Here is a 20,690-nt window from a genome sequence, read left to right on the forward strand (position 1 = left end):
GATCTAATACTCTGTTGTGGCCTAACCAAAGCTTTATAAAGATTCAGCATACCTTCCCTGCTTTTGTACTCAATGCCTCTATTCATGAAGCCCAAGATCCCATATGCTTTGCTAACTACTCTCAATATGTCCTGCCACCTTCAAAGATCTATGCACATGAACCCCCAGGTCCCTCTGTCCAGTTACACTCTTTATAACTGTGCCAGTTAGTCTATATTGCCGCTCCCTATCCCTTCTGCTAAAATGCACCACCTCACACTTCTCTGCATTAAATTCCATCTGCCACTTTTTTGCACATTCTGCTAGCCTGTCTATGTCCTATTCCAGTTGATTGGTATTATCCTCACTGTCTGCCACACCTCCAAGTTTGGTACCATTGGCAAATTTTGAAATTGTATTCCAATACCCAAGTTATTATATCTATCTATCTATCTATCCATCTATCTATTGGTCCTAGCACTGGCCCTTGGGGAACACCATTGTCTCCCATCCTTCAGTCTGAATAACAACCATTTACCTCTTTCTGTTCTTAAGCTAATTTTTTAATCCAAGCTGACACTGACCTTCCTGTTCCATGAGCCTCAATTTTGTTAACCAGCCTTTTATATGGTACTTTATCAAACATTTTCTTAAAATCCATATAGACAACATCCATTGTTTTCCCTTCATCAATCTTCTCTTCATCAAAAAATTCAATTAGATTAGTCAAGAATGATTTGCCTTTTACAAATCAGTCCTGGCTATCCTTAATTAATTCAAACCTCTCTAGGTGCTTGTTGATTTTTTCCCCCTGATTATTGTTCCTAAAACCTTACCCACCACTGATGTTAACTGACCAGTCTATGGTTACTAGGAATGTCCTTACACCCTTTCTTGAAAAAGGGTGTCACATTTGCCACTCTCCAATCCTCTGGCACATCCCTATATGTAAGGAAGATTGGAAGATTATGGCAGGCCCTTCTGCTATCTCCACTCCCACTTCCTTTAGCAACCTTGGATGGAAGCCATCCTGACCAGGCGACTTATCCACTCTAAGCACAGCCAGCCTTTCCAGTGCATCCCTCTATCAATTTTCACCCCATCCGGTACCCCACCATGTCCACTTCTACCGATATTTTGTCAGCATCCTCTTCCTTAGTAAACACCGATACAAAGCACACATTAAGTATTCTAGCCTTGCCCTGTGCCTTGAAGTATATATCGCCCTCTTTGTCCCTAATAGACCTCACCCTACCTCTTTCTACCCCTTACTATTTACATGTCGGTGGAAGATTTTTGGGTTCCCTTGTCTGTTAACTGCCATTCTAATCTCATATTCTCTCTTTGCCAGTCTGATTTTCCTGTTCACTTCCCCTCTCAACTTAATGTATTTGGCCTGGTTTTCACTTGAAGAATTCACCTGACATGCATCATTCACCCTCTTCTTTTGGTGTTATCATATTCTCTATCTCCCTCAACATCCAAGGACCCCTTGCTTTGGTTCCCTTACCTTTCATCCTTGTTGGAATGTACCTAGCCTGTACCTGAAACATCTCCTCCTTAAAGATCATCCATTGTTCAGCTACTGTTTCTCCTGTCAATCTTTGGTTCCATTTTACTCTGGCTAGATCCTCTCTCATCCCATTAGCCAAAATTCAATTTAGAAATTCTGCTTTAGATTGTTCCTTGCTCTTCTCCGTTACTAATCAAAACCTTATGATACAATTATCACTCTTGCCCAAGTGTTCCCCCACAGACACTTGATCCATTTGGCCCACCTCATTCCGCAGTACTAGTTCCAGCAATGCCTCCTTCCTGGTTGGACCAAGAAGAAACTGGTCAAAGAAGTTCTCCTGAACACATTTCAGAAATTCCCCTCCTCCTTCCCCTTTACTCTAACATTATGCAAATTGATATTTGGGTCATTAAAGTTCACCAATATCACCACTTTATTGTTTTTGCACATCTCTGGGATTTTCCTACAGATTTGCTCTTCTATCTCTCTCTCTCACTATTTGGAGGCCTATAGAATACCCCATATAGCGTGATTATACCCTTTTTGCTTCTCAACTCTAACCAAATGGATTTTGTTTTTGTCTCCTCAAGGACATCTTCCCTTTCTAACACTATAATGTTTTCTCTAATCAGTACTGCCAACCCACCTCCCTTTTTTCCTTTCCTGTCTTTTCTGAACACTTTGTATCCTTGAATATTATGTGTCCAATCCTCACCATTTTAAGCCACATTTCTGTTATTGCCACTAAATGATATCCCCACACAGCTTTGTGTGCTTACATATTTACATTGTAAACCAGTCTTTGTATTCCTCATAGTCCTTCTTAGTGTGCTTCTATTTAATATGGTCCTACTTCCTTCTCTACTGCTATCCGATACTCTCACTCCTTTATGCACCTTTTTCCTCTTTTCTACTTCTACTGGTGCCCATCCAGTGCCAATTTAGTTTAGCCTGAATATACTCACTCCTAATAAGTTTTTTCTCATGTCGCCTCTGGTTCTTTTGCCACTCACCTTAATCCGATGTCCTTTGGTTCTCAATCCTTCCACCAACAGGAACATTTTCTCCTTATCTACTCTGTCAAGACCTCTCATGATTTTGATAGATCCTCTCAACCTTCTCTAAAAAGAATAGCCCCAGCTTTGCCAATCTATTCTTGTATCTGAAGTCTCTCACCCCTGAACTATTCTCATAAATCTTTTCTGCATCTTCTCCAATGTCTTCACACCCTTCCTAAAGTGTGGTTTCCAGAATTGAACACAATGATCCAGTTGAGGCTGAACCACTGTTTTGTGTATTTATTTAATAATATTTCTTGTATAAAATGGAGAGCAATGAGTGAATCAGCAAAGATTCTTGTGAACAAGATGTGTATTTGGAATAAGACTGAATTGTTCTCCAGCTGAAAGAACCAGAGATAAAAGAATAGAATATACCTTCAATTTAGTGACTCTTTTTTCTCTCCTCTGGAGAGCTGCCATGTTAGATCTCCAGACACAACCAGAATCTATCCAAGAGCATTGTTTAACAGCTTGAATCAGCTCCATTCAGTAAAGAAAGATTGGAGTCAGCTTATATGAAGGTGTAAAGTATCCAATTAAGCAGACATTAACATCAGCTAATACCCACACGAGCTTTTCCTCCTCCTTCAGTTGCAAAGCATTGAATCATTTGGAACTCTGAACTACTAACTTGCCCTCCATTCTTTCTCAGTTAAATGAAACTTGTTTAAGACAGTTCTTTGTATAAACTGTTTATTTGCACAACTTTGTTCCTCAGATTGATAGTTGTGAAGGAGATTTATTTGACATAGTGTAAGGTGTTGTAGGGAATCCTGAAAATGTTTACAGTTACTTGTGCCGATAGCTCAATTTTCTGTTCATGTAGAGTTCTGTGATCTTGTATTTAAAAAAATCCCAGATGCAGTTTCATGCCAGATGTGTGATAATAAATCATCTACAACAAATCACTTGTCATAGTCCATGTCCATTTATTTGCATAAGATACAGTCTGTACCTCTGTATTTTATCCTATACTTCATAGAGTACATTGGGAGAACCATAATAATTCAAAAAAGGTGATAACTTAAATTTCAAAACAATTTGTGTTTTTCATACTTGCTATTTTTCATAATCCGCAAACTATAAATATCTTAAGGTAAAAGAGACACTCTACTTGTTTCAATGGAAGCCTCGTTTTGTTTTCTCCCCCCTTTTATCCAAGTTTCTTCCCTCCTGGTTCATCAGGCACCAGTGGCACTCTGGTCCTAACTTAGGTAAACACTCTTCATGTGTAAGCTTAAACACTAAGGGCCTGATGTTAACTCTGCATAAGTGAATGGATTTTGAGTGAGTTAAGATCGGGAAAGGTCAGCAGGCACCTCAACTGTGGAGGCCATCACAATTCTATCCTCATCAGTACCCACACTCCTGCACTTAAGCAAATAATAACACTGAAGGAAAAAAATGACAGCACTGAGTTTGAGCCTGCTTTTCAATTGTAGATCTGATCAAATGATTAATTAATGAAACATTTGAATAATTAAATATACTACATGTCTTATGTATTTAATAAATAGCACATCACTTCGCAGCATGTGTTCTTTCTAATATAGTTATCTGAATGTTTTGTGGTTTACTATATAGTAAATGTACCATGTTTAACAAAGCCTTCCTTTCAATTAACTTATGAAATTATTTATATAATAACTTAGTATATTATCTTCAAGTTAAATTAAGAAATTCTACTGGTATGGGGTGAGAAAAACCTGAATTTCTCATATGCATTCCTGAGTGCGCAAAGTTTGAAAATTTCCTTGGTAATACAACACACAAAACAATCACAACTATAATAATCCAGTTGTTTTCCTAACCGTTGAAGTAAAATGCTCTACCAGTGTCCAACTCTGTTGCAGATGAGAGCTGACCATTTTAAAATCGCAAGATCACACATGATAAAGATGTGCTTTTGGCCAAATTGATCTCATCCCTACAGAATACAAATCATATAAACCTGTAAAAACTGAACAGTCAACTCATATCTGGTGTTTCACGTAGTTTTTTAGGATTGGTGGTATATCCAGCTGGTCTATAGAATGTAGTCCACTTCCTTGTTTGAAGTACTTGCGGATGGTTATCCTAGACAGTGACATCAAGCACCTTGGTTGAGCTGGAATCAAAAGTACTTCAAGTCAGTGTCTTAGCTCAACAATATCAGTAGCAATTTTGATGATTTTGTTTCACAATTCAAACCTAGTTGTTGAACATAAAGGCCTCTCCATATTCCTCTCCTCTCCTGCACCTGGGCAGAGGTCTGATATGACCTGAACTTGCTTTTCCAGGTTCAGGCTATTAGCATTGGCCCTTTGCCTAAACTGAGGGTGGGAATCCACAGTCCAGTAGTGTGGTAGTACTCCAGTTTCAACCAGAGCTTTACAAAACTATAGCTTAACTTCCACCCTATTGTATTCCAGCTCTCTTGAGGTAAAAGCTAACATTTTATTAGTCTTTTAAGTTATTTTTTGTACCTGTCTACCATCTTTTAGTGATTTCTGTACACGGACTCCTAAATCTCTCTGCTCCTGCACAGTTTCTAGCCATTTAGAAAATACTTTGATCTATCTTTCTTGGGTTCAAAGTGAACAACATTACATTTCCCCACTTTGAACTCCATCTGCCACAGTATTACCCATTAATTTAAACTATCAATGTCCCTTTGCAACTTTCTGCTCCTATCTACACTACTTACTATGCCACCTAACTTAGTGAAAGAGAATTTTCTGATGCTTTTTCTAGCCTTATGATAAACTGGTATCTTCGCAAAGGCCACCAATCTAGAGAAACTTGCTATCTTTTTATTTCCAGATTTTCTTTTTAAATTAAATTTAAATACTTAAGTTGCCATGGTGGGATTTGAACTAGTGTTCCCTGGATTACACTACCATACCCTCTCAGTTAGATAAAAACAGATCGTCCAACATAACAATTTTCTTTTCCAGAAGTCAATTTCTGCATTTTACCACAAACAAATTAATGAATGAATAAAAATGGAATTCTGAGGTCATTTTGATAGGGTAGTAAATACAGTGCTATATATACAATAATATGCAAAGTTTGAATGACAGTTTTGATTTTGAATAATTAAGTTACCACCACAATAATTGAAGTCTAGTTAGCAGGTAATGAGAGTGATCCATCCTGATTTTATTTTGACATTTTTTTGAAAAGTTTAAAGCCTGGTTCCTCTCTTTTTACTAACTTGCAGTTTCTTGAGAAAACATAGCAATTATTTGGCGATTACTGTTCAATTAATGCACCAAATCTGCTGCTAAAAATTATTACCTTTTAATGTAGAAATTACAATTAAATCTGTTGCTTACCTCTGGCTCTGGTTAGAAGTTTAAACACTTCATTTTGCTTTATGTTTTTATTTGCAGAGAGATCTGGTAAATAAAGGTTTGCTCCAAAGTCTATGAGCAATTGAACATATTCAGTCCCACAACCATATCTGAAACACATCTCCAGAGCAGTCTTTGGCCTTTTAATTCTTGTCAGTAGTCTCTCCTCAGTGCAGTTAAAATCTGGGTTGGCTCCATACAAGAGAAGAAGACGAAAGCAGTCAAAGTGTCCATACACCAAAGAAAGATAGAGAGGGCCACTGCAAGCACAGGGATTGGAGGCCCAATCTGGCATCTTGGAGCGGACATTGACTTCTGCCCCATGTTCCAACAGTTCCTTTAAAATCTCCACCTCCCCTTCTCTGGCAGCAATCAAAATAGGTGAGCTGTTGTTATATATACTACCATTGGGATCAGCTCCTGCCCTAAGTAAGGCTTGGACACAATCTAAATGTCTGCCACTCACAGCGGTGAACAAAGGGGTTTGAGCCTTCACGTCCAAACTGTCCACCTCAGCACCATGGGCTAGGAGGAGCTCCAGACATTTCAGGTGACCCCTAGTAGCTGCTAAACGCAGAGGGGTTCCTGGAACACCCCAGCCACTCCGACTATTAATAAATCTAGTGTACCTGTCCTGGGATAGAAGTTCAGCTAACAGCTTGTCATCATCTTTAGAGACTGCTTGGTTCAGCTGACTTCTTTCTCCGTTGTCATCTTCATCTTTTGGCTGGAACATGGAAAATATCTTGGTAATGTCCACCAGGCTCATTTTCACAGGCCACATAATCTCCAGTACCATGTCAATGAGAGATCATCCACTCAGTTTCAGACACATCCAGACATAATTCATTCTGGTCACTCCTTAAAGTTTGCTGACTGCTAACATAGTCGATGATGTAAGAGTGCAATAATGAAGTTAGACACCAAAATATTCAATTGCTTTTCCACAGGTAGTGCACAGGAAAGTCTTCCCAAATCTACTTTTGTAAATAGATCCATACAGCTTGCTCAGTGCAGTAACCTACCCAAATACCACAGAAAATGTGTCTGAACAGAGATCCACAGGGCAGGCTAAATTTAGCCCTCACATCCTTCCTTACTTGGTCAGCCTCACCAGTGCGGGTAAAAATAGATAGGTGACAATGCGTGTGTGTGCCTGTAACTGAGTGAAGGCAGGGAGGTGAAGTATGAAAGGCTTAAGTGAAAAAATAAAAATGATTCAATTATAACTGCAAACAGAGCATGAGTAGATGTCATTAAAATACAATTAGTAAATACAAATGGAAAGTAGGAAGAGTTGGTATTACTTCCTTCAGTAAAATAAATGAACCACTTCTGAGTACTCTTTAAAAAATGTTTGAGTCCCTTATTTGATGTTAATTGTCTTAGGCAGTGAGGCAAAAGTGATAGTGTAATTGCAGTAACTGCAGAGTCAGGTCCCAATCTAACTCAGGAATGCAGCAGTGTGAATGTTACTTGGGAAGGCCACTCACACTGCTTCAGCTTGATAAGATTGCATTTAACTTCAATATACAAGCATTCTTTGACCATAGTAACAATCATGCATGTTAGTGTATATTTCCATGTCAGCTGTCATGCAGTTGCCAACTTAGTTGATATACAAGCATTCTTTGACCATAGTAACAATCATGCATGTTAGTGTATATTTCCATGTCAGCTGTCATGCAGTCGCCAACTTAGTTGAAGAGTCAAGATAATCTGATTTTTTATTTGATATGGCAACATAGTATAGTAAAATGGAAAAAAACGAGCATGCCTCTATCTACAAAGATCAGAAGTTGACAAAGATCCCTACATTTTCCTTCAGTTTTGTTGTATCAGATTTACAACAAGAAACAATAAATAAGGTTGGAAAAATACTCTATTAGCATGTTGGGCTGGATTTTAATATCCCACTACCATGAGCAGCGATGGGTGCGAAAAATGGTGACAGTCCCACTTGTGATGTTTGCGGCAAGTGGCCATTTTGCATAATGATGGTGGCCAGCTTCTCCAATCATGTGGCGGGGGCACCATTGGCGATGCAGTTCACGGCATCACCTGATGTTGGAGCAGGTGCTGACGCCATCTTTAAAAGGCTGCCAGCACTGCATTTACTCTGCTTGCATTGAATAGCACAGCTGTGATCTCCCCTCAGGATAATTTGAGTGTGGGCACGGGCTCCTCATCCTGAGTTCAGCTCCAGCAGCAGCGATGCCTGAAGACAATCCTGCACCAGTGCAGGAAGCCTGCAGGCAGCTAGGGCCCTCCAGACCTCAGGCACCCAGAGGACGGCTGCTGAAGTCATCGCAGGCCAAGGGGTGTCATAATCAGCAGCCTGCCTCCAGTCCAGCTGCTAGCGCAGAGGTAACACCGTGAAGGAGCACCTGCAAATGTATTAAAAATGCACCTTGCCACATATTCGCAGGTGAGACAGATATGTCATGTTTACTTTAATCAAATGTGTTTTCTGCCAATCATCATCCTTTATTGTCTGAAAACCACATTCCACCATGGAGTGCTTCGGTGTTTTTCAATTCCATCATAAACCTTACAGCATTGCCAATGTGACCACTGACATCATTAGCATGATGTTTAATTGCACGAATGATGTCACATGGGTAAGTTCTCAATTTGTTGCTGCCATTCATGCTGGAGAGACAGATGTTATGGAGGTAGAAGACTTGAGACCCTATGCATGCTGGTGAGTTTTGTTAGCAAATATATTTATTGAAATTCATGGATTGTGGAAAGGGGCAATTATTAGTCTGTGCCTTGCTTCCCTTGCTCGTTGCTCACCATGTCGGGTCTCCATCACTGCTCTCTGATTTTCCATGTGCGCATGGCCTTGTCTGCCCTCTGTGTCTTCTTTGTTGGAGGGTGTCTCATGCTCCCGTACTTCTTCATCTTGCAAGGCCTCTCCCCTCTGTAGTGCTTTGTTATGCAGAATGCAGCAGACTACAACAATGCGCCCAACCCTATCTGCTACATACTGCAGGGCTCCACCAGATCTATCTAGGCAGCAGAACCGCATCTTCAGCATACCAATGACCTGCTTGGTGGTCGCTTGGATGGATCTGTGACAGGCGTTGTAACGCTCTTCCGCATCATTGGTGGGGTTCCTCACTGGTGTCAGAAGCCATGTCATCAAGGGGTAGCTCTTGTCCCCAAGAATCCACCCCTTAACGTGAGCAGGGGGAGTGAAAAGCATTGGCACCTAGGACTGGCGAAGTATGTATGAGTCATGGCAGCTGCCCGGGAAGCGGGCACACACTTATAGGAAGAGCTTCCTGTGGTCGCATATTAGGTGGACATTAACTGAATGAAACCACGTTCTGTTTATGAAGGCGGCTGGTTGTTCTGTGGGAGTCTTGGTGGCCAAATGCATGCAGTTGATCACACCTTGGACCTGTGGGAATCCCGCAATGGCCCCAAATCCAATGGCCCTCTCGGTCTGATTCTCAGGGTCTGATCTGTAGCGTACATAGTCGCTGGCCCTCCTGAACTGGTCACCTCCTTGATGCAGTGATGCACTGCGGAATGAGAGACACTCCACATGTCACCAGTGGATCCCTGGAATGATCCAGAGGCATAAAATTTTAGGACCGTGATAATTTTGAGGGCCACAGGCATAGGGTGTCCACCAAAATCCATTGGTTGCAAATCGTCATTCAGCAGTGCACAGAGGTGTGTGATGGCTTCTCTGGACATCCGCAGTCATCTCTGGCAGTTGCGCTCAGACATCTGCAGGTATGTCATCCGAGTCCTATACACTTTGGCTTCCTTCAAAAAGGTCAAGGACACCTATCTGCGCAAAGATTTGGGTTATAGAGTCATAAAGAGATACAGCACTGAAACAGGCCCTTCGGCCCACCGAATCTGTGCCGACCATCAACCACCCATTTATACTAATCCTACATGAATCCCTTATTCCCTAACGCATCCCCACCTTCCCTCAATTCTCCGACCACCTACCTACACTAGGGGGAATTTACCTATCAACCTGCAAGTCTTTGGCTGTGGGAGGAAACCGGAGCACCCAGCAGAAACCCACGCAGTCACAGGGAGAACTTGCAAACTCCATACAGGCAGCACCCAGAACCGAACCCGGGTCGCTGGAGCTGTGAGGCTGCAGTGCCAACCACTGCGCCACTGTGCCGCCCACTGTCCCGTTAACTTTGGTTCTGCAGGATTCTGGCATTAGCTCTATGGTGTGGCTTGATGTTGCTCTCACAACTTTTCAATAAGTGCGAGCCATCATGACCATACCAATATCATTTGAGTTGCCTGCACTGAACCACCCAAAAAAAAACCCTTCCACCACCCCCACCCCTCAACTGTATCCACTTGCAGAATTCCCCCTTCCCCCCACAACAGTATCCACTTGCAGAGTTCCCCCATTCCCCCACAAGAGTATCCACTTGCAGAGTTCCACCCTCCCCTCACATCTACAGATTGAGCTTAGTGGCAATGTCTGATGGAAAAAAAATATTCCACAAGATAACAACGCATAACTTGCCTAACATTTGCAGCCACCAAATACTCTTGCCTCGGTGGCAACAGCTTTTCAAGGACGGGAAAGTGACAGCACATGAGTGCCACATGTCATGTAGAAGATTGCGAATGGCTAGTAGGATAGCGGCGAATTATATACTAATACATGGAAAATAATATTTAACGTATTTAAACTACAATCCCGTCGCATCGTGGTGGAGGTGCCGCCACAGAACTTTGCCACCTCTGAAAAAAATCAGAAATGGCATTCCGGCATTGGGTTCCATGGTGAACAAATCTATGCCAATTCTCTGGCCCCCACCCACCAAAAAACCCGCCTTCCAACGGAGCACAAAATCCAGCCCGTTGTTTCCTGTAGGTTCACGTGGCAAATTTGCGTCAGCCAAAGAATTCCTTCCTCATCTGCTTCCAGGTTTGGGCCACAGATATAATTGGATTGATATACTCTGTACACCTCTATCCCTACTATTTTAGCAATATGCTTTATTGTCCCCTTTTCCAAGGGGCCATTCTTTACTGCAGGCCCCCACTACAGTAAAATCTCCAGTGCTGAGTAATTTTTGTTCATTTTGAAGTATAATGTTTAAGGCAGCCAGCAGCTTTTAAAAGCTGCTGCTGCTGCTAGAAATCCTGACCCACAAACTTGGCACAGTCCTATCGTGTAAAAAAATAGTTATTACGGGGCCAGATCAGTTCTTTCAGGTCAAGGCGGTGCCTCAGGATCAGCAATTCCAGCAGCTCTAAGCCTGGATTGCATTCTCAACCCTTGTAACCAAGTTCATCATTCTACAAGATTTTTTTCTTATTTAACAGTTTAATTTTAATACAGATTGTTCAAATTCATGTTTTGTATGTCTGCGCATCTTCCTGCTATTCTTTGAGAATCAGCAAGCCAATCATTCAATTCAATTTGACATGTTGCTGGAAGAAAATGTAAGCGCATTCCCCAAAAAATTCAATGAATGGCACCCTGTCTGTGGGATCATTTCAACTCTGCCAGCTGTCTCATTGCGAGGAAAAGTCAGCTGCTGTGGACTCTCAACAGTGAGACGCAGATGAGTGAGTGATGGATATGTTCATATAAATAGTTCAGGCTGAGACAATAAATGCCATTACGCTTTGTAGCTACAGAGCCCCTTTCTGATCAACTAATTTTCAATTTTATCTTTTTAAGATCAGTGCACTGCTACTTTTCACATATTTGAGTTGATGTAGACTACAGTGTGAATAACAGGCAGCAACCCAAAGTAAGCATTGAATTGAGATTTGCACATTCCCTAGGGAACAGAACTCTGCAGATGTACTTATATACTTGTGTAGAATTCCAATCTCAGGCCAGCAATTTTTTTATGTTTTGTGACCAGGGTTGGAAACATTTGCTTTCTTTTAACATTAAAACATTAAACTCTATCGTCAGGAGGCCCTCAGCATGTTTAAAACCCAACTTCATATAGCAGTGGAATTATACTACACACCAGCTTATATTCCTTGATCCTCTTGATCTCATTTTTGGGTAGATAACCAGGCGAGCGTGCATGTAGGTCCATTATGCTGGATCCCCACTCATTCATGCACACATTCAACGTTCCACTGTCATTTCTAATGGAAGTGTCAGCCTATTTTTGAGGCAGCAAATACATAATGATGATGCCATCCATCCCAGCTCCTATCTATCTATTTGGCTAAGGAGTGCTGCATACTGAGGCTTAACTCGACAAAGACAGTTGTTAAGAGTTATGCCTTATGCTGCAAGCAAATCTGCAGCCCATTTCCACCATATGCACTGCTCTGTCAGTGACTGGTAAGGGTACCAATCCCCCAACCACCCCCAAACTTAACTTTTATGCCACGGGGTCGTTCTAGGCGGTCAGTGCAGACAACAGTAGCACAAGCCAAACAGATGTGCTCAATACATCAAGCAAGTCATGACGCATTCTTCTCCAGAGCTAGTAAATCCATAAGTTTCCCTATGAACAATCAACAAAAATTCAGAGTACTCTTGGAATTTAGATGACTCTCATTTCAAGGGAGCTATGATCAAAGATAATTCTGCTGCAGTATGCACCGCTTCTATGTTTGCATGTCAATCTGACTTCATGCTCTTTCAACCATGTGGAAGCATCGGAGGAAGCAGGCTGTAGGGGCTGTATATCCTTCAATTCTGAGAGAGAACAGCAGCATCCATCCCATTCCTGCCAAACTTCTATTACTGGGCACCATTCCTGTACATTCTCTGATTTGTGAGAAAACAGCTTGAGATATAGTTTGAACTCAAGAATACAAAAGGGGCAATCACACTGGTGGGAATATACTGTAGAAACAATAGGGCTGTAATAATAGGGAATTTCAACTACCCCAATATTAACTGAGATAGAATCAGTGTAAATGGTATGGAGCAGGGTTGTCCAACATACAGCCCGCGAGCCAGGATCCAGCCCACCAAAGGTTTCCATCCAGCCCCGAATATAAACTGTACCCGGGGCCATTCCTCATCCTCCCTGGGGGTCCATGACTGGAAATGAGAAATTCCGCATTGTCAGACCAGCGTTTAAAAAAAATCACGAGTCAGTTTCACAGCTGACAGATCCTGACATCGGGAACATTTTCCGAACTTCGGACAGATGCGGAGTTTTCTGGCAACCTTTTAAAAAACTCAGAATCTGTTTAAAGTTCAGAAACTGCTGTTCCCAATGTCAGGATCTGTCAGCTGCGATAAAAACAAGAAATGCTGGAAATACTCAGCAGGTCTGGCAGCATCTGTGGAGAGAGAAACAGAGTTAATGTTTCAGGTCAGTGATCCTTCATCAGAACTCAGTAAAAGTTCTCAACTGGGGAAAAGTTAATTTTACTAAGCTGAGGTGTGATTTAGCTGAAATGGACTGGCAAGTGGATGGGGAGGTGGTGGTGTAGTGGTACTGTCACTGGACCAGAGACCCAGGGTATTTCTCTGGGAGCATGGGTTCAAATCTCAGCACAGCAGAAAGTGTCCTTTCGGGAAGGAAATCTACTATCCTTACCTGGTCTGGCCTACATGTGACTCTTAAATGCCCTCTAGAATGGCCTAGCAAGCTACTCAGTTGTATCTAACCACTACAAAGTCAATAAAATAGAATGAAACCAGACAGAGCACCCAGCATTGACCTAAGCACCAGAAACGACAACAGCAAACTCAGCCCTGTCGACCCTGCAAAGTCCTCCTTACTAACATCTGGGGGCTTGTGCCAAAGTTGGGAGAGCTGTCCCACAGACTAGTCAAGCAACAGCCTGACATAGTCATACTTGCGGAATCATACCTTACAGACAATGTCCTAGACACTGCCATCACATCCCCAGGTATGTCTTGTCCCACTGGCAGGACAGACCCAGCAGAGGTGGCGGCCCAATGGTATACAGGCAGGAGGGAGTTGCCCTGGGAGTCCTCAACATTGACTCGAGACCCCATGAATCAGTATGCCTCCATGTTGATCACCAGTTGAAGGAAGCACTGAGGGTGGCAAGGGTGCAGAATGTACTCTGGGTGGGGGACTTCAATGTCTATCACCAAGAAGTGGCTCTGTAGCACCACTACTGACTGATCTGGCCGAGTCCTAAAGGACAAAGCTTCTAGACTGAGTATGTGACAGGTGGTAAGGGAAAAACATACTTGACTTCGTCCTCACCAATCTGCCTGCCACAGATACATCTGTCCATGACAGTATTGGCAGGAGTGACCAACGCACAATCCTTGTGGAGACAAAGTCCTGCCTTCACATTGAGGATACCCTCCATCATGTTGGCACTACCACCGTCTAAATGGGACAGATTTCGAATAGATCTAGCAATGCAAAACTGGGCATCCATGAGGCGCTGTGGGCCATCAGCAGCAGCAGCAGAATTGTACTCAATCACAATCTGTAACCTCGTGGCCCAGCATATTCCGCACTCTAAAGTTACCATCAAGCCAGGAGACCAACCCTGGTTCAATGAACAGTGCAGAAGAGCATGCCAGGAGCAGCACCAGGCATACCTCAAAATGTGGTGTCAATCTGGTGAAGCTACAACACAGGACTACTTGCGTGCCAAATTGTGTAAGCAGCATGCAATAGACAGAGCTAAGCAATTCCATAACCAACAGATCAGGTCTAAGCTCTACAGTCCTGTCACATCTAGCCGTGAATGGTGGTGGACAATTAAACAACTAACTGGAGGAGGTGGCTCCACAAATATCCCCATACTCAATGATGGGGAAGCCCAACACATCAGTGTGAAAGATAAGGCTGAAGCATTTGTAACAATCTTCAGCCAGATGTGCCGAGTTGATGATCCATCTCAGCCTCCTCCTGAAGTCCTCAGCACCACAGATGCCAGACTTCAGCCAATTCGATAAACTCTGCGTGATATCAAGAAATGACTGAAGGTACTAGATACTGAAAAGGCTATGGGCCCTGACAATATTCCGGCAATAGTACTGAAGAGCTGTGCTCCAGAATTTGACGTGCCCTTAGTCAAGCTGTTCCAGTATAGCTACAACACTGGCATCTACCCGGCAATGTGGAAAATTGCCCAGGTATGTCCTGTACACAAAAAACAGGACAAGTCCAACGCTGCCAATTACCATCCCATCAGTCTACTCTCAAACATCAGTAAAGTGATGGAAGGTGTCATCGACAGTGCTGTCAAGCAGCACTTGCTTAGAAATAACCTGCTCCGTTTGGGTTCCACCAGGGCCATTCAGTTCCTGACCTCATTACAGCCTTGGTTCAAACATGGACATAAGAGCTGAACTCAGAGGTGAGATGAGAGTGACTGCACTTGACTTCAAGGCAGCATTTGACCGAGTACGGCATCAAGGAGCCCTAGCAAAACTGGAGTCAATGGGAATCAGGGGGAAAACTCTCCGCTGGTTGGAGTCATGCCTAGCACAAAGGAAGATGGTTGTGGTTGTTGGAGGTCAATCATTTGAGCTCCAGGACATCACTGCAGGAGTTCCTCAGGGTAGTGTCCTAGGCCCAACCATCTTCAGCTGCTTCATCAATGACCTTGCTTCAATCATAAGATCAGAAGCGGGATGTTTGCTGATGATTGCACAATGTTCAGCACCATGCGCGAATCCTCAGATACTGAAGCAGTCCGTGTAGAAATGCTGCAAGACCTGGACAATATACAGGCTTGGGCTGATAAGTAGCAAGTAACATTTGAGCCTCACAAATGCCAGGCAATGACCATCTCCAACAAGAGAGAATCTAACCTTGACATTCAATGGCATTACGATCATTGAATCCCCCACTATAAACATCCTAGGGGTTACCATTGACCAGAAACTGAACTGGAGTAGCCATATGAATACAATGGCTACAAGAGCAGGTCAGAGGCTAGGAATCCTGCGATGAGCAAACTCACCTCCTGACTCCCCAAAGCCTGTCCACCATCTACAAGGCACAAGTCAGGAGTGTGATGGAATACTCTCCACTTGCCTGGATGGGTGCAGCTCCAACAACACTCAAGAAGCTTGACACCAGACAGGAAACAGCAGCCCACTTGATTGGTACCCCATCTACAAACATTCACTCCCTCCACCACCAACGCACAGTGGCAGCAGTGTGTACCACCTACAAGATGCACTGCAGCAATGCACCAAGGCTCCTTAAACAGCATCTTCCAAACCCGTGACCTCTATCAACTAGAAGGACAAGGGCAGCAAATGCATGGGAACATCACCACCTGCAAGTTACCCTCCAAATCACACACCACCCTTACTTGGAACTAGATCACCGTTCCTTCACTGTCGCTGGGTCAAAATCCTGGAGCTCCCTTCCTAACAGCACTGTGGGTGTACCAACCCCGCATGGACTGCAGCGGTTCAAGAGGGCAGCTCACCATCACCTTATCAAGGGTAGTTAGGGATGGGCAATAAATGCTGGCCTGGCCAGCAACGCCCACATCCCATGAATTGATAAAAATCAACTACTTGAAGGTAAATCAGTGTCAGATCAGTTGGAGGCATTCAAGGAAGAAATAGTGAGGGTTCAGAATAAGTACATTCCCTTAAAGAAAAAGGTGGGATTTAGAAATCCAGAGCCCTCTGGATATCAAGGGGCTTGTGGGAGAGGATAAAGGCAAGATTATGACAGATACCAAATGCTCAATACCGCAGAAAACCCAGCGGAGTATAAAAAGTGTGGGGATGAAATTGAAAAGGAAATAAGGAAAGCAAAGAGAAGGCATGAAAAAATATTGGTAAATAAAAGCAAGGAATACTGAAAGATTTTTTATAAATAGATAAAGAGAAAGAAGATAACTAAAGAAAGAGTATGGCCTCAGAGGGACCATAGGGGTAACCTGTGTGTGGAGGCAGAGGGTGTTGATATGGTTCTTAATGAATACTTTGTGTCTGTTTTCACAAAAGAGAGGGACAATACAGATCAGGGAGGAGGAGTGCAAAATATTAGGTGAAATTAACATAATGAGAGAGGAAGTATTAAGGTGTTTAACATCTTTGAAAATGAATAAATCTCCAAGCTCGGACGAAATGTACTCTAGTCTGTTGAGGGAAGCAAAAGAAGCAATAATGAAGGCTCTGACCATCATTTTCCAATCCTCAACAAGAAATGCTGGAAATAATCAGCAGGTCTGGCAGCATCTGTGGAGAGAGAAACAGAGTTAACGTTTCAGGTCTGTGACCTTTCATCAGAACTGGCAAAGGTTAGAAAAGAATTAGGTTTTAAGCAAGTGAAGGGGAGGTGGGTGTGGGGAGAGAACAAAGGGGAAGGTGTTTGATAGGGCAGGAGAGTTGAAATAACAAAGCTGTCCTGGGACGAAGGCAAAACGTGTGTTAATGCTTGTGCAGTAAGACAAAGCATCAGTCCAGATAGACCGTTAATAGCAGAATAATGAGCAGCTCTGATAACATGAAAAGCACTCACATGGTTAAAAAATAAAATATTGAAAAAAGGCCAATCATGCTCTGAAGTTATTGAACTCAATGTTCAGTCTGCAAGGCTGTACAGTGCCTAGTCAAAAGATCAAGTGCTGCTCCTCGAGCTTGTGTCGATGTTCACTCTCATCTGGCAACAGGGAACAAACCTCATGGGCTTTTCCAGTTAGCTTGCTTTGCAGTAAAAGAGACCAGGTCTCAGCTGGCCATTTTAGCTGCCTTGCCAATCTCTAAAAGGACACAAATAATTGCTTCTGCATCCCCCCATTGAATTTTGGAATTAGTGGAGCTAGTTTTAACAATTTTGCACCCAGCCTTGAATTATGCTCCTACATATTGGCCATGCTTTCACTGGGGTTACTCTGTAGCACCCTAGTTAACTCAAGCCGCTTCAACTCTCTTCGCATTCCTTCTGGAATATTCTTTCTCTCTCCCTCTCCTCAAATTCAAGTTTCCTTTGTTCCAATAGTATCTTTGCTAGCAATACCCTGTCTAGGGCTGCTTCTAAACCTGTTTCTGCTTCTTCAGATTCAAGGGAAAAATGGTTGGCCTCTAGCCTTAGGAGTTCAGACTTCCTAGTCTTGGCATGTACAGTGATCCCACACTGCTTAGCCATTTTCCTCAACACTTCCATAGACAGTGTTTTTAACTTATCCCAAGTTACTTCACCCTGACTTGGAGAGCTACTAGCTTCAATTGCAGAAATGTTCGTATTCAATCACACATAACCACAAGAAAACCAATATTAATCTTGCTCTTTTTTGCTTGGGAACAATTTGGCTTCCCACTTCTAATTTCTCTCGTTTGTCTGTCAGTAAAATCCAGGACGGTAGTATGCAAATTTCTGTTACGACCCAGGTGAGAAAGGGGTCTAGGGTTCCCTTTCAGCCTTCACCTGGTCTTACAGGGTTTAATTTTAAACACACCATGTATTTAGCTCCCCTTGGTGAATCCTTGTTCACCACTTTCCAATTATAAGGCAAAGAAATCGGCACAAACAGGCTTTCTTAGGTTTAAAGAATAAAAATAAAAATTTATTAAACTTGAACTTAAACTCTAATCCAGTTAACACCTACAGTTACACGCTGCGCTCCATGCTAGCATGTGTCATGGTTCTTTGAGCCCAATGTAGAGTCCTTGATTGTTGGTAGATCTTGTTTTGTTGGGGCACAGTATTCTTCTTAAACCTTACTCACTGTAGGAAACGTTTTTCTCTTGGGGTTCATGTGTCTTCATTGGATTCAGAGGCTTGTGAGAAAGGGATGGGAGCAGGCAGACAGGAGAGGCTATGGCGAGCCAGCCAGGAGAGATCTTCCCAGTCCAGGAACATTCTGCTTTCTGCCCAAACTGTTTGTACAAATTCAAAAAATTCAGGTTGCCCAGAAAGTTAATCATGTGACTAGCTGGTTTGACCATGTCCGTTTGTGTATTTAGCCATCTTAACAGTCAGCCTGGAATGCGAGTTCCCCCACCTTCAACGCCTGGTGATCAAAAATTCATTGTGGGTTGAAATGTCAGGGAATGGCTGCATTGTCCTTGCAAACACCATCTGCCAATATGCAAACGTCCCTTCCAGCCATGGCCGATCTGTTCCAACAAGTCCTCTCGTCACTCCAGTAACAGTTTAAAATCAATGTTCATGACAAAATTAATGTGCCTCATTCTTGCAGGTGGGGGCCTAGCATGACATAACACAAATAGGAAATCAAAACACAAATAGTAAAAGGCTGCCTCTCTAGTCAACTACGCCAAAAAGCACTCAAAAAAGACAGAAAGCTGCCGGAACTGTTGGAGTTAACAAGATCATTATTGCTCTCATTATTGCAGAGCTACTGAATTTGAGGCTGCTATCAGTAACTACCACACTCCAGTCTCAACTACTATTTGTCGCTCATGTGCCAGGAAACCACCTGCAAAGCAACAGCAGCTGTTTCACAAACAGAGTTGCGACTTGTCCAAAGAAATTTTCCACTGTGGCGATGCTTACCCACGCTGGACAGTGTGTCCTGCTACTGGTAAACAGTGTAAAGCTTGTGGAAAACCCAACCACTTAGCTCGTGTTTATTGCTCTTCAGCCAAATCAACCACTAAGACCAACACCACCAAAAGGATACCACGTATGTGTACCACAGCAAAAAGACGAGAAAATGTAGCTAATGTAGAGGCGGATGACCCTGAACATACTTTTGCCCTCACTCTCAGACACAGCAAACAGCCATGTGTGACAGTGACCATTAGCTGCTCGGACATAGATGTTCTCATAGTTACAGGAGCGCCTGTCAATATCATGGGAGATATAACATTCAACCAACTTCAGAATTTCCCCATTCTCTGCAAACTAGGGAATATGAAAACTTTCCCTTACAACAGTGACAAACTGCTGAAAATCCTCAAAACTTTTGAAAAGCCAGTCTCATTCAAAGACACTCGAATGAAAGCTGTATTCTATCTCATATCTAGAGAATGTGGCATGCTTTTCAGTTTCCACACAGCAACAGATCTGCACATGATTGCAGTCACATACATGATTCCTACACACAACAAAAACATTCTCAAACTGTAGGCTGATCGCTTCACTGGTATTGGTAAACTGAAAGGTGTTACATACAAGCTGCATGTAGACCCTAATGAGCCCCCAGTTGTACATCAACAGCGATGAATACCATTTCATGTCAGGAAACAGACAGAGAAGGAACTTCAATGCCTACTTGATCTTCACATTATTGAGAAAGTTGGGGATGAGCCTACCCCTTGGGTCTCACCCATACAAGTCATCAAGAAACCAAGAGTGAGAACCAGATTAGAATCTGCGTTGATATGCAATCACCAAACCAAGCCATACAACGAGAAAGACACTTGACACCAACAATCAATGACATCATAGAGAAAGTGAATGGTGCTAAACACTTCACTAAACTTGACCTCAGTGCAGGTTACCATCAAATTGAGCTTGCAGAAAAATTGAGATTTCTTATTGTATTCTCTACTACGTCAGCCTTTTCCAATACAACAGGCTTAACTTTGGAGTCAGCTCAGCAGCTGAAGTATTTCAGCACTTGATTCAATCTGCATTTCAAAGACGTGAAGGCACGCTGAACATCAGTGATGACATTCTCATCTGTGGCCGCACTGAAAAGGAATTCAAGACACACATACATGCAAGCATACAACGTCTCAGAGAATGTAACCTCACCTTGAACAAAGACAAGTGCTTGTTCAATGAAAGCAGAATTGAATTCTTCGGTCATGTGTTCAGTGGTGAAGGAGTATCATCAAATCCATGTAAAGTTGAAGCCCTTGCAAATGCTGCAGATCCTACAAATGGGCAGGAAGTCCGGAGTCTGTTAGGACTCGTCACGTACTGTAGCCAT

At 42.8% G+C, this 20,690-nt stretch overlaps 1 protein-coding gene across 1 annotated transcript; it reads right to left on the bottom strand.

Annotated features, from left to right (window-relative positions):
• Nucleotides 1-4,529: 4,529 nt before the first annotated feature.
• Nucleotides 4,530-6,690, bottom strand: asb12a (ankyrin repeat and SOCS box-containing 12a). Its single transcript, XM_068047937.1, has 2 exons — nucleotides 5,874-6,690; nucleotides 4,530-4,663 (listed from the first exon to the last, which is right to left on the bottom strand). The coding sequence occupies exons 1-2, from the start codon at nucleotides 6,688-6,690 to the stop codon at nucleotides 4,530-4,532; spliced, it is 951 nt and encodes a 316-aa protein (XP_067904038.1).
• Between the last annotated feature and the right edge of the window lie 14,000 nt (nucleotides 6,691-20,690).

The sequence above is a fragment of the Heterodontus francisci genome, chromosome 15, assembly GCF_036365525.1.
Source record: "Heterodontus francisci isolate sHetFra1 chromosome 15, sHetFra1.hap1, whole genome shotgun sequence".
In the NCBI taxonomy this organism is placed as follows: Eukaryota; Metazoa; Chordata; class Chondrichthyes; order Heterodontiformes; family Heterodontidae; genus Heterodontus; species Heterodontus francisci.